This window comes from Plectropomus leopardus, chromosome 19 (genome assembly GCF_008729295.1).
Source record: "Plectropomus leopardus isolate mb chromosome 19, YSFRI_Pleo_2.0, whole genome shotgun sequence".
Classification (NCBI taxonomy): Eukaryota; Metazoa; Chordata; class Actinopteri; order Perciformes; family Serranidae; genus Plectropomus; species Plectropomus leopardus.
In genome coordinates this window covers 23175323-23190357 of record NC_056481.1, presented here as the reverse complement: position 1 = coordinate 23190357, position 15035 = coordinate 23175323, and the positions used below count along the sequence as shown (strand labels likewise).

The window sequence follows — 15035 nt, the reverse complement described above, 5'->3', positions numbered from 1 at the left end:
AACTGTACCTCACAAGTATGACTCAATGCTGCTGCACCGCTACTACTGCGAATCTGTGGATCTTGTCACATACTTTGTTGCTGCATCTATGTCATCCCTATCATGTAGCTTCTTTGTAATGTCACCGAGCCAATTAAGCAGGTCAAACTCCTTGTGCCTGCAGAACTTTAAAAGGGCAAACTGTAGCTTTTACTTTTTTCTGCCTTGTTTCCTACCAACTCAGGACCTGCTTAAAAATGGAACAGGACAAAAACACGATTCAGTTCCATGAATCCGCTCTATCGTATAGGATTAACCCTTTGAAACCTGAGAGAATTGGCTTGATTTCTCTCAAAAACATGGGAGGAAGGAGGTGAGCAGCGACAGATGGAAAGACCCCCAAATTAGCAAGAAAATAGTAAAAAGTATTTTAAGAAATATAAGAAAAGTATCTGATAATTAGTAAAAATAAATAAATACATTTTTTTAAAGTTTTAAACATATAAGTCAGAAAGGACCTGGAAGAAGTGCCTAAAAATTCAAATTATTTTGTAACAGAATTTTAAATATTATATTATATATTTAAAAAAAAATTTGAGAATTTATTTCGTTTTAAAAAAAAAAATAATTTTCTGAATCTACTAATTTCTTGAAATTTGTCAAAAATATATTACCAAGTTGCTCATTGTCCATGCTTTTGAAAGAAATCAAGCCAATTTGCTCAGGTTTCAAAGGTTTAAATACTTGTGAAGGGTGTCTGGGTGCACCACAAGGAAACTGATGTTGCCCCAGGTTTCTAAGGGTTAACTAACAGCATCCAAAAACTACAGCACCAAATTCAGCTAAGTGCGCCTCAGAATACTCCACAATAAACATCCCCACCCAGCCATGATGAATGCTGCGAGCTTCTCTGCAGGACTTGATTAGGCTGGTAAAGAGATGAAGAGTGGGGGTGGGGGGGTGGGGGTGGGGCAGAGACAGATAGATATCAGCCACACCAAACGCTTGGGGACCCCCCTCCACCACCACCAGCACCACCAATGACATTTTCCCTGCAGGGCCAGAACCAGACCGAATCATCTGCACATTAATGCCGCTATTAGCCTCTGTGATTAGGATGAGGAATGGTTGGATGCCTAATGAGCGAGGCTGCGTGTATCACTGTGCGGCCTAATGAGCAGCGCTGGACCCCTACCATGGCTTTGATTGACAAGAGGGTGAGATTACAGAAGAGGTTCTGGGAGTGTCATCCGCGGATTCATAGGAGGTTGATGCCCCATCGATGCACCTACACGGGGTAAACACCTGCATGCGCACACACATAAACACACACACACATTCTGGGATCATTGCTCACTTTGTCTGCAATCTCCTCTGAACAATTGCGTGAGCTAATGACATAATTAGGGTCTGTATTTAAATGAAAGCATCGCAGGGGGCGGAATAAGGTGAGAGGGAATGCGGAGAGTGGACTACTGGGTGGGTATAAAAATGCTTATGATTTATTTAAACATTAATGCGTGCACTGGAAATTCAATTTGTGCTGATTAAACTCTAATGGAGACCGATGGAAGAAAAGGGGAGTGAAATATGGAACCATTTTTGCAGGGTTAGGATAATATGTGAGCGTGCAAGAGAAAGGGAGGAGGGAGGATGACGGATGGAGTGAGCGACTCTGGGATTTTCGCGTCGCAATGAACAAGTGTGATAGCCCGTGTGCGCGGGTGTAGCTATGAGCTACAGTTCTTTAATATAATTCGGTGACTTGGAAAATTGCATATGAATCTCTCTGAGACCAAGCTGACCGGCCGGGGGACGCCAAAACACAGAGACACAGAGAAAGCGGCATACTAAGTGTGGAGCAGCTTGTCCCTGACCTAAATTCCACTGCTGCGTAGGAATACAATCCACCTGCCTGTTACAGCGACAGAGGAGCGGAGGTACACAGCTAATATCTAAAGTACCGAGTAATCGAGATATAACTTGTTGGTCATTGTGATAAGTTATTAAATGTCAGTTAAAGTCGGCTCTTTGGTGCCAAGTTTTAAAGTTACGTGTCAGATAGTAATAATGTGACATTTGACTTCAAATTATCGCAGAAGTTCACATGAAGGAAAAAGAGACACGTCACTTTTTACTGCCAGCTGTCATTGTGTTGGTTGATCTGTTTGACTTTCTTAAACTGGGAACAAAGTGTACAGACACCGAGCATCTGACAACAACACTTTTTTTTTCCCTCAAAGGGTCAGTTTGCGATTTTTGGAGAAGATTGTCAAATGTTAAGTCTCATTCCCAGGCTGTAAAATACCAATGCTTCGGGTTGGTAGTTGGAATGACCCATCAACCCAAATTGCTTGTATTTGTTCAGCCCTCTTGCCCAAGAATTGGACTAGTTTCAAAAATTGCTGTTTCCCTTTGTCACTTAGTCACAAAAACATACGACGAAAAAATGTACTCTTTAAGTAGCTGACATTATTCAGGATATATAAAGACATTTCAACATGTAATTTTGTTTTGCGGTGTAAAAGATTGTTTATCGAAACCTCACACACTATCAGATTATCATAATTATCGCCCCAAACTTGCACTGATGTAACTGACAATCGCCTCAAGCAATAGCCAGTTTAAAAGTCATCCACAGAGTTCGTATCATTGGCAGCATGACTGTAGTTTTAGATCAAAGATGTGTATTTGTCTCCAGAGGAAGCCAAAAGTGCTGCGATATTAGAGGAAAGAGCATTCTGGGATCTAGAGTCTGGCTGGAGAGCTGGAGTGTGAAAGGCCAGTAGGTCTGCACTCACTTGGCACTCTGTTGATGGCTCTCAGAGGTCTCAGCACGCGAACTGTCCTCACCGCTGAAAAACTGACGTTCTGTAGGTTGAGGGAGTACTCCAGCATCCTGTAACATGCGGAGAGGGAAAAAAAGGATGTGTGAGTACAGCAACAACAAACCAAATCCTTTAATTGCTACTACAGCTCATACCGCAGAGCATTCTTTATCATCTGGGAATAAAAACACAGAAAATGTTAGGGCAATATTATGTCGCCAATTATATATTGCATGTATTACACGCTCTCCCACTCTCACCGGGCAAGTCGTAATTAACCTAATATCCTGAATCACATTTTTGCCTTTAGACATGACTGCCGTACATGTGTTCTGGCAAACAATGTGCTTTCATTCTAACTGCTGCTAACGGAGCAGAAAGTTGGAAAAACACCTGCAATGCGTGCATTTGTGCTCGTATATGGAGCAATGTTTGTGTGCCTAACAAACACACGCATGCATTCACCCTCGCATGGTCGACCTTCAAAAGAAGTGAGCGTCATATGTGGATCCCCTATGAGACTTTCAGAGTGGGTGAATCACATGTCATTGAGAGGAGAATGTGGCATCCACAGTACATAAAAGAACAGCATCAGATCGGTCCGCCTCGTAACCTTGAGACGGCGCGCTCTCTTTTAACAGCCTCTCCAGAAGCTCTTTAGAGACTCTCTAAGGCTGTGATGGGAGGTTAGAAGGACAGCGCTTAAGAGACCATGGAATGCTAAAAAAAAAACTTTTTCTTGATTCTTGATCAGTGTTTATCATCATCTCATCTTCCACTCACTCTCTCCTTTTCTGTGTGTGTGTGTGTGTGTGTGTGTGTGTGTGTGTGTGTGTGTGTGTGTGGAGCAGATGCAGAGCACATGTGCAGCTTGAAGGGGCGTGCAGATGAAGGAATTCCCTCCTTGCGCAGACTCCAAGTCTGTCTGTCTGACAAACTTGCAACACATGTCCGGCGGTGTATGTGCATGAGCACACGTGTGTGTGTGTGTGTGTGTGTGTGTGTGTGTGTGTGTGTGTGTGTGTGTGTGCGTGTGCGTGTGTGTGTGTAGGCTTGTTGGTCACCTTAAGAGCAAGAAACTCCCTTAATGAATCTGTGTGTTTATCCTAATGTGAGCGTTTTCTAGTCTGGTACAACCAAAACAAGAATACACTCTCTCTCTCGCTCTCGCTCTCGCTCTCACACACACACACACACACACACACACACACACACACACACACACACACACACACACACACACACACACACACGCTCGGAGCTGACAGATGGCCAGCGGACTACGAAAAGAAGGTAAATGGGTAAACAGTTAACAGAAGCACAGGGATGCCCTCCCATCACCAGCACAGAGACGCGAGGCTAACGGTGTCTGGCGGTCTCTGGGAACAGGTACATCTCATCAGCAGCTGTGTCATATTCTGTAATAGCCACCAGAGACATTCAGGTCAAAAGGAATCAAGTGGTACTTCTATGAAACTTTTATGAAAAAAAAGCAAGAAGTGGCATATGAATAGCCCATTAAAAAAGACTATTAGTTCAAACAGGACTAAGGTTAATATCATGTAGCACAGGAAATGAAAAAAAAACATTAAAGAAACACAGCGCTAAAATTACACGTCAAAGTCAATTTACAAATCATACAGAGTATCACTCAACTGTGAATAACTTTAACAACTTTGTGTTTGGAGATGGGAAAGGCCTAACGAGAAGAAGATACTTGTATTATGGGAAGTGTAGGATCCGAGGTTTTAGAAACTTGAACCATACTAGCGACTACAGCTCAAACCGGACTTTAAAAGCTTGCAATATTTCAAAATCGGTATCGACTCAGGTCAAGTTTGTTCGAATTTCTTGCTTGAGATTGTGTCACAAATGTCTGTTATGCCACTATAGAGACTTTAGTGGATTTTAACCGCAATTCTCTGTTAGTCATTCCCTGGCTACAAGTACACTGCAAATATATGTGCAGCTTTACGCTAATATCAGCAATCATGTCAACCTGGTTACTGATTTCGGATCCTTTTCGGGAACTTGTCTGGTTGTGTTAAGAAGCTTTTTTCAATGATTTTTTTCACAGTAGAAAGTGCAACTATTCTCTGTTACGGTTATTCCCCAGCTGCAAGTACACTGCTACATATAGCTACATGCTAACATCAGGGAAATTAAAACTTGATGACTGATGTAGATTTCACCCTGAATTCAGCCTTGGAAGGAGTTTGCATGAGGAGAATTCCCAAACTAAAGCAGATCCACACAGCGGGGACGGGTCGAGGAAGAAAAACACTTTTACATCCTGTCATACACACTCTGATATCTTGATATGGAGAGATCGGTGCAAGGACAAACTCGCAGAAGAATGTAATGACATTCATGCTGTATAGTCAAAAAATCTAGAACATGTCTGCTTGTGTTTAGAAGCTTTGTAATTATTTTTTTAGTAGCAGAAAGTGCCGCTATTCTCTGTTACAGTCATTTCCCAGCTGCAACAACACTGCTACGTGCTAACATCAGAAAAACACTTAAACGCAGATGTTGTAAATTTCTCCCTGATTTCGGATCATATTCTGGAACGCGTCTGGTTGTGTTTAAAAGCTTTTATTGGTTATTTTTCATAGAAGAAAGTGCCACCATACTCGCTACTACTGTCATGCTCTGCAAGTACACTGCTAACAGCTGTTCGGGTAGCGGGCTTAACCCTGAGAAAGGTGCAGATTGGTTTGACTTCTTTCAAAAACTTGTCAAGAATTCAATGAGCAACAAAAGAAAAAAAAAAATCAAGAAATTAGTAAGATGCACAATAATATTACCTGAAAGAAAAGAAAAAAGAGTAATGAAAATCCAGAACAATAACCTGGGAAAAAGAAGTTTGCTACAAAATTAGAATAATTTTGTAACATAATTATAAATATATTATTATTGTAATTAGTTATATGGTTTTTCCTTGGCTTTTTCTTTTTTGGCCTTGAAATTTTTCCCTAGATTTAAAAATAATATTTTTTCTAAATCTATTGAATTGAGGAGCATCTCACTAAGTAGCCCATTGCCTTTTTTCCAATGTTGTGAACTGCAGCACAAGAAAAGCGATGTTGTTCTAGGTTTCAACAGGCTAAATATATTCTTTTACAAACATGAGCCTGAAAAATAGCATAAAGAGGTCCTCTGTAACGGCTTCCAGCAACCACTGCTGTGGAGTGTTGAGAGGACAAATACATCGGTCACTTAGATTAGTGATTCATGCAATTAAAATAACAAACCGTTACAGACAGAAAATGACTTATATGCCAACAATGTCCACCTGAATAATTAATTTACAGCAAAATGGCCACTGAGTCTGATTATCAGGCTATAGAGAATATACAATAATTCACCATCATTACAATGCTGAATATAGTATAGTCCCTATGGGAAATTAACGGCAACACAATAAGGATTCCAATGGGAAAACTCATGTGAGTGCCATTGACATGCTATAAATCCCCAGAGCAATATAATACAAATATTAGGGTAATTTTTCGTCAGACAGAGTTGCACAAACAAACATAAAAAGCGGATGATGAATGACGTCTGTTGAAAAATAGTCCATGCAAAAACACTTGCTGCCCCTGATGAGAGCCAGATGAAGTTTGGTGCTCTCAGTGAAAACTGACCCATCTCCCCTCATCTGGAATGAAGAAACAGCCGAGGAGAAATGGAGTGTATCAAACAAACGATGGAAACGACAGGAAGTCGTGCACTGTTTTTGTCAGAGTCCGTGCCAGTGTTGATGATGCTGGTGCGGGGAAGGGCAACCGGAGGAGAAATGAGAAGCAGGAGAGGGACGGGGGGGGGGGAGGCCCAGCCTTGGAAGGAGTTTGCGTGAGAGAATTCCCAAACTAAAGCAGATCCACACAGCGGGGACGGGGTCGAGGAAGAAAAACACTTTTACATCCTGTCATACACACTCTGATATCTTGATATGGAGAGATCGGTGCAAGGACAAACTCGCAGAAGAATGTAATGACATTCATGCTGTATAAGTCAAAAAATAAAAAGCAGCCAACGATATACGCCGTGCACAAGAACCACACACTCTTCTAGTCGTGTAGCTTCTTAGCTTATCACAGTGTGAATGTGTTTGTGCCAAAGCAGCCAGACGCATGAAGGATGGTATACATACAACTTTCCAGCTCCAGCTCCTCCAAAACAAAGCCAACAGTAGCTTGGAACACAGACACAGACACTACACATGATGCCACCCAGAAGGAGCTATACTAGGAAAAGTACGCTCGGCAGCTCAAGAATGTAGAGCAGTGTCCAGTGTTTAACCTGTCCTGTCCTCACCTAACCTTTATCTTTCTGCCTTTCTGTCTGCATCTATCCGTCTGTCCATCTCTTGTCCATCTCAGTCAGTCCGCCCATCTGTCCTCCTGCAGCTACGGCTCTGTTACACTGTGAAGTAGCCAGCAGTCTTATATCTGACAGATGAAAAAGAAGAAATGGACCAAAAGGCAGAGACGGATATAAAAGTGAACTCACAAGTGTATTCTTTCATCATTTCCCTGGCTGGGTTTCCATCTTTGTTCTCTTATGCAAATCATGATGGATAGACTGAGAAAAAGATAAATGAAATTGACAAATTTTGATGGAGTCTCCTCGGTTTTCATGCTCGATTTGAGGTTGGGGAGTTTGTTTTATCAGTGAGGAAAATTATGCGATAAATAATGTTGGAAATACATCGAATGAATACCTAATGAGGTGAGCTGCGGCATCCTCACTGTGCTGCAAGTTGACAAATGGCTTTGAGTATTCTGTAATGTTTTTCAGTATTGCGATGGCACAGTGTGTGTAAAACAGACATGATGCATATCCACTGCTATACACACAGATTATTTCATGTGGAGAGCTGATAATTACATAGTTTAAATATTATTTGTGTGGTTACCAAAAGCAAGAGGACTGATGTGAATAGGAAATACAAGGCGGTTTTATTTATGTGTATCGCACAAACAAAGAAGTGCTAAGCCTTGCATAGCATTATGAAGAGAGAATACATCCTCCGACGAATTGAGAGCTCAGAAAATACACGTTTTTATTAACATGTCCTATAAAGCTGATATTTTTAAATGATCAAATAATGTGTGTAATTTGAAAATGAAACAGAGATTCTGCAGTATTACCCTCTTTTTCGTGGATCGTTTGGGTTTTTTTTTTTTGCCCTGCAACTCCACTCTAATTGATCATGTTTTCAGGTTCAATAGGCAGCTGTTTTAAGCACAAAAAAAGCTTTAAAAAGGCAACTCTACGCTACGGCTTTTAACAACGGTCCTTTACAAAGTTGTAACGGAACATTTAGCAGCTAAAGAGCTAAAATAAAATTCCTTAAGGAGTTGGTGGAGACCAAAAAGTGCTACAAGGAAAGTAAATATTGACATCAAGTGAATGCTAATGTTGAATGCATAAAATAGCAATAGTTTGAACAAATAAAACATGAGCTTGCAGATACATCTAGTTCCAAAAAGCGGTAAAAAAGAACAATCAATAGCTTAAAACACTGTGTCCCTTCTACAAAAGTGAGGTCAGGGACGTATTTTCTATCCATTCATTCAGTGTATGCAGCAGTTATTTATGTTGTTATTGTCTGCATACTGTTAACATAGTTATACATGGGCACATTAGCACTTTTTTGCAAATTTTTAATATAATAATATATCATTTTAATATAACTTACTGACCATTTATTGTATGTACTTCCCTTCAATGACTCTGACCCCCCAAAAATACACTTTAATCATGACCATATGCATTTAAAGTACTATCAGGCATTTATTGTTTTAGCCCAATGCATAGAAGTCACAATTTTTTGCTAAATAACTCGAAATGATTGTTTATTTGATTGTTTATCCAAGTTTTAATCTGTTATTATTATTATTAGTAGTAGTAGTAGTAGTAGTAGTAGTAGTAGTATTTTAACAATTCTAAAAATACACATTACCATAAATCCAAAACTAGTGGAGATAATTTAGCCATCTCATAAACCTATTTAGTTTAGAGTGGGCTACACTACATTAGTGACAAGCTAACTGTTACCCATGAATCCTTCTGCAATCATGTGAGCAACTAACACTAAATTACTGTGCAGCACCTTTTTTTGGCCAATTACTTGTATTATTACCACAGACATTCTTGTAAGCCACAATAGATCCTTTTGCAACTTTTTTGAATGAGAGACTCACACATTGTCCACCTCAGAAACCAGCGGTGCAAGTGCAGAGGGTGAGGCCAGAAAATACAAAGAGAATTATCTTGAGTGCAACTCAGTTTTACACAATATATGTAGGAGTCAGTGCTCCATCTCTCTTCAAGCAAAGCGGGGCATGGCCTGAAAAACTTTAAAGAACCCCGTCTCTTACTGTAATAACCAAATTTTACACAACTTCTATTAATCTCATTTTAAAATAATGCCTGCTTTCGTTTTGTCCTTGCACTTAATTATAATATGTGCCAAGCAGAGTGAGAAAATGCTTTATTTGTTGTTTAAAAACAGATTGCTTCCATACACAGCTAGCTCTCATTTGCACATAATATTTGCATACACAACACTAACACCCTGAAGGGAAATGATTTATCCGTGAAATATTGAGTCACAATCATAATTATTAAGGAATGCATTTAAGTGGTAGTTTGATTTGATTGATTCACCAGTTTAACCTTGCTGTTATTATTACATGAAATAATGGCTTTGTTTTGAGATTATTGGATTATAGGGCTTTAGCGAAGCACATTCCTTCCAAAATAATCCGTCTAATCTGTCATTTATCACTTATTATGAACTAACAAGTCGTCCGTCCTCTTCACTGATATTCCTTTAGTCATATATTGCCTGCGTTCTAGTCGCCTCCACATCAGTGACAGGCAAGCTGTCACACTCAATGTTCCTTAACAAATGGATTGCGAGTGATGGGTAGCTCTTTGAGTGAGTGTCGGAGGTGGTTTTGTGTACACAGTATATTGTTAAAGTGCAACAGTATGTGCATCACAGAAGCAACTCAACCCTTATATAAGACTTAAACAACACGAACAATCCAAGACGCTGCATGGACACCAGCTAATGATGACAGTCTGATAACATTAAAGTGAGAGCGTGCAGTATTATTGAGAAGCGGAGGGAGGAAAAACCACAGAGAACAGACAGATGGAGTGTTTTCATGCTGAATCAGATTGAAAGCCTTTCATCAGCAACACGTTCTGCCATCAACCCACTCTGCTGCTTATCTAACCCAAATGTTAACCAACTTCTTCTTCGCAGTCATGCTTGATTACCGAATATCTCTCTTTCTCTTGCAACAATCACACACAGCGAGGGAATTCTCCTCCCCGAGCAGAAAAGTCAGATGTCTTAGCGACAAAACTGCACTCACATAGGCAATAAATGTGTTGCTCATGGACACTTCAGAGTTGTCCAAATGGGAAATCTAACTCCAAAATCTTGTTGTTGCACCCTTTCTGTTAAGGATGGCCATGAGGTGCCGTTAGCGTAAAAACTAATAAAACCTAAAGACATCTGTATAAGCAGCACATATTTAATAATACATAATAGTCATAAAGTTATATGCTTCATCAGTCCCTACAGGAATCTTATTATTTTGTAATTGTAGCAAACTATGTAAACAAAAATGCTTGCAAAATGTGACCGTGTCTAAGCTGCATATAAAGTAGTTCCATTCGACTGTTCCCAGGTCAAACAAAATCAAACTTAACAAAGCAATTTCCCCGTGAACGTGCTAATGTGCCTGAGGGGCTTTCTTTTCTCCATTCAAACAATAATGTGTTATTGTTTGATAAGTGCAGAGCTTGGTATCCCGCTGATACCTCGGCCACTTCAAATCAATCCAAACACAAGAGCTCTTTATTTAAGCAAAGTGCTTTTGATAAATTAACTTTCAGTTTCAACCTTTGTGTTCGTGATAGTTTACTACAACAAGAGACAACAACTGAAACTTCAGAATCCTGCCAGGATATCAGGAATCAAGTATTCTCTGCAAATACTCTTGAATACTATGTGATACAACAAACCAGCTTAAAAAATAAACAATCCCATGATGATTTTCATGGGATTGTTTATTTTTGTTTATTTTCAAACAGCGGCAGCCACCTCGCCTCAGAGTCAGGCCATCCACCATCCCCTCCACCTCCCATGGATACTATTACATGCACACCAATATTCTCCTACTATTCCACATATGACAATATTCTGAATATAATGTGGTTCAAACAAACAGCATATTCAGTTTAAATATTCCAAATTAGGCATTTCCGCATTTAGGCATTTGGGATATGCTGGTATTATTTGGGTTTCAGGAGCATTATTTGGGCATTTATACAGCCAATTCTGAATATACATCTCAATTGGTGTTTTCACTGCAGTTTGCAACACACAGCCTCATGCTTGTTTACAGTCAGCTTTGTGTGTTGTCATGGAGACGTTATTCACAAACCAACTCACTGACAGTTTGCAAGGCTGCGGTAGAAATGCGTGCCCAAAAGAAAATCCCACATTTCTGGTCCGATGGAGAACCACACTTGCTTTTTAACTTCATGACAGTCTTGGATATCGACAGGTTTTTGGATATGTGCAAAAGTTGCAGCGCTGACCTTTTCAAGACGGCGAGGGAAGGAAAGAGAGAGTCCAACAAGTCCACCACTGGTAGAAAAGTCTTTTAATTCAAATAAGCATAATGACAAGCAGCTCCAGCTGTTCAAATTTTCCATATTTTGATGTGATAAATGACATGTCGCACGTTAATCAGAGTATGCACGGCTGCATGCAAACAGGAAAGTGAAATAGTCATTTTCATTAGACATGTAAACAACTTAGAAGGAATACAGTCTTTTTTAGAATAAGGGCAAAAAACCTGAATATTTTGTGCATGGAAATGCACTCAGTGATGAGGTCAGCTGATATAAATGTAATCACATCTACCTCACTCTAGAAATGGCAATATTATATGCATGAAATGTCCAAATGTAACATATATATGTGGTGTGCAGAAATGTACAATGCCATTATGTTCTTCTGGTGACTGTGCTGAATTGCAGCACATCCTTTTGGCCAGTCAGTGGAATTTTGAAAGAACTATTTTGTCCTCCTTTTCTTTCACGAAGCTGTACAGGCCAATTTTGTAAATTACAGGCTCCAACTCCAAGCCTCAGCTCCCACAGACCTCGCTACATGATGTCACTTTACAGAGATTATAATTTTGTTTTTAATCCTGTTAGTGACCACAATCTCAACGTAACAAGTGAGGACGTCATTCTCTCTGGAACTAAAACCAATAGTGTCATCCGACTTATCCAGCTGCCAAAATTCACAGGGGAAAATGTTGATACACTGATCTTTTAATTAGTACTGTGTGCTTACAGCCATTAAGATTTACAAGCAGTGGCAAGTGCTTTTGTGGACTTTTTTTGTCCTGAGTTTTGCCTTCCAGGTAAGATACAGAATAAAATGCCATGTCATCTTTTGTTGGAAGCATTTCCATGATAACTTCATTTCAATATAACCTATATTCTTGCAAACAAGATGCACGACATGACAAGGCTGAGTCCAATTCGCTTTCTGTGCACGAAGAGGGTTTCCCACCAATGACTAATGGAAGCATGATTTCACTTGGTAGCACAGTGTAAATGAGCTGAGGCTACACCATGCTCCTCTCTATTACCACATTGTAATTTTAGTTGATAATACAGGCGCAGTTTTGCATTCAAATGCATCCTTGTGAAGCTTTAAAATATTCCACTCACACTTCTGCTCAACCCTTTTTCATCTTTATCTTTCTTCCCTCTATCTCTGCCAGCATCCCCTCCTTCCCTGACTGATAATCTACAGCCGATCTGCTGACCCACTTGTTTGACGGAGATAATCTAGCTAATGGAGGAGAATCCAGGTGGATAAGGACGCCCAGGACAAGGAAGTACTGCAGTCGAGCCCGGATCCTTTACAGTGCAAGCTCACAGAGAGAGAGGGAGGAGAGGGACCCGCTGCTGGACTCTTGATAGAAGACAGTTTGTTTAATGGCCATCATTGCTCATGGATGCTGTATCCTTGTCTGTGTCCTCTCACTGTCTCTCTCTCTTCTGGACATCGACAACACTTTAGCACACTTGGTTCTTTATCTCTCTCTCTTTCTCTAACACACACACACACTTTAGGAGTGGGTTTACCGACATACAACATGTTAATTTATCAGCCTTAAAACTGATGTTACGTGTATCTTTCGCACTAAACACAGAGCGAGACTGGTTGTTTCCCCTGACTAAAGACACAAAGTAGGGGAGGTAATGTATGCTGTAATTTGTGAACTAGCCAGTATGATACAATTTGAATTTTTGATCCATTATAAGGGGCTCAACAATGGGTTTTGCTGTACTTTGATGGGTTTTTTTGGCTTTTTTTAAAAAAAGTAAATATGAGGATTGTTGAAGTACTCATGATCATAAATAATCTGTCCATCTTGGCATAAAAGATTGTCCAAAGTCAACAGTTAAAAGTTAATGTAAGGTGCTTAAGCCACAACTCCTAAATAAATTGAATGCATTGCAACATCACAGTCAGATTTAGGTAACTGTTCAGCATAATAGCAAGGGTTAACATAAGTGCTATTGTAAATGTAACGGGATGTCAAGGCAACATGACCATGTATGAAATGAAATATCATCTGGCTCTTCTGTCATTTGTCTCTCTCCCATCTTTTTTGCTTTCTTTTTTTTCGAAGAACAACCTACACCCACATGAAAATTTCTGAATTTCAAGTTCTATGTTAACTCGATGTTGTAACTTGCATGGTGCAAGCCGTCTAAGGGCTCATTAATGCTCAATATTAGATATGTATACTGACACAGATGGAGCCTCATCATTCATTCCATTCGTCTTTGTGCACGTTTTCTTAAAGCTTGTGGATACGGACAAAATGGAGCAGTGCTGGGGCAGTGTAGCCTGGTTAAAGTGACATATGACTGTAGGAGACAATGGAGATATTTAAAGTACTGTAGAAAGGAATGAATTAGTACTCAAGTGAAAAGAATTCTCTGTCCACATATTGCAATGTATTTAATGGCCTCACAGACCGCCGCTGCCTCCTTAAAATGATTAAGACCTCCTTCATTGTCACCTAATTTATTGTTGTGTGAAACTTTTGAGTCCACCCCCTAACGCCATCTTTTGGCTGTATCTATGCTATCATAAATGACGCATGGAAGTATGAGGGCAGTGACGGCTACGTTTGAAAAAGATGTATCTACTTTTCGCACATGGGAGTGTAAATGAGCCTTAACTACATTACAGTACATACACATTAAAGTGAAGGTTACAGATTTTTGATATGGTGCTGTTTGAAATACTTTTGTATAGTCAGTGTACAACATACAGTAGCTGGAGGGCGGCACGCTCCCGGTTTGCAGAAACAGACTGCAGATCAGCTCACCAGTGGCATGATGCAGTTCACAGCTCAGTTGGCCTTCTGCGAAGGAATATGGAAGTTATGCGCTTGAAGTATCGCCTCCACTTAGACAGGTTTTGATTTTTTTTAGGCAGGCCTTTTTTAAAGTGGCTAAAATATGTTTTTATATCAACCCTTCTTCAGAGCATGGTAGTGCTCAGCTTTGGAGTGGCCCGGCTGTTTCTGCAAAACAGGAGTGTGTATTATGCACTGACTATACAAAATTATCTCCGACAACCCCACTTCAAAATCCCAAACTATCCCTTTAAGCTATGTATGAACTAAGACATAGCTGGTGCTAACCAAGTCTCCAAAATAAATGTACATTTCTGCAAACCACAGATACATTTGTACATTTCATATACTGAATTTGTGATTTTCATACGTAGGGAATATAATGACACTTAACGTTTGCATTTTAAATTTTATGTTGTGACATTGCTGTGGTTATCATGTGTTTAGAATTAAGCACAAAAACCATACTGTCAGCGTTAGGAAAACTTCCTGTTTGGCTTAGAATACCTGTTTTTGTAGCCAAAAATACAGCAAAGCGTTGCTAAAAAATACCCGCTTTTGTCGCAACAAACTCAGCTCGAAATGTTGAAAAATACCCACTTACATTGTTTATATGTATATAACAGTAGTCTGCTGCTCATATAAGTGTACTATGTCATTCTGCAGAAATGTACAATGCCAACATGTTATTCAAATGACTGGGATGTTGCTGCAACAGCCTGCGGCTCTGTACTTCACT

General features: G+C 39.9%; 1 protein-coding gene across 1 annotated transcript in view; it reads right to left on the bottom strand.

Moving 5' to 3' along the window:
• Positions 1-15035, bottom strand: part of cacna1g (calcium channel, voltage-dependent, T type, alpha 1G subunit) — a 190942-nt gene that overhangs the window by 147891 nt on the left and 28016 nt on the right. Inside the window, exon 3 of the mRNA XM_042508301.1 lies at positions 2781-2878. Coding sequence (XP_042364235.1) covers positions 2781-2878 — 98 coding nt within the window. The remainder of the gene's footprint in view (positions 1-2780; positions 2879-15035) is intronic.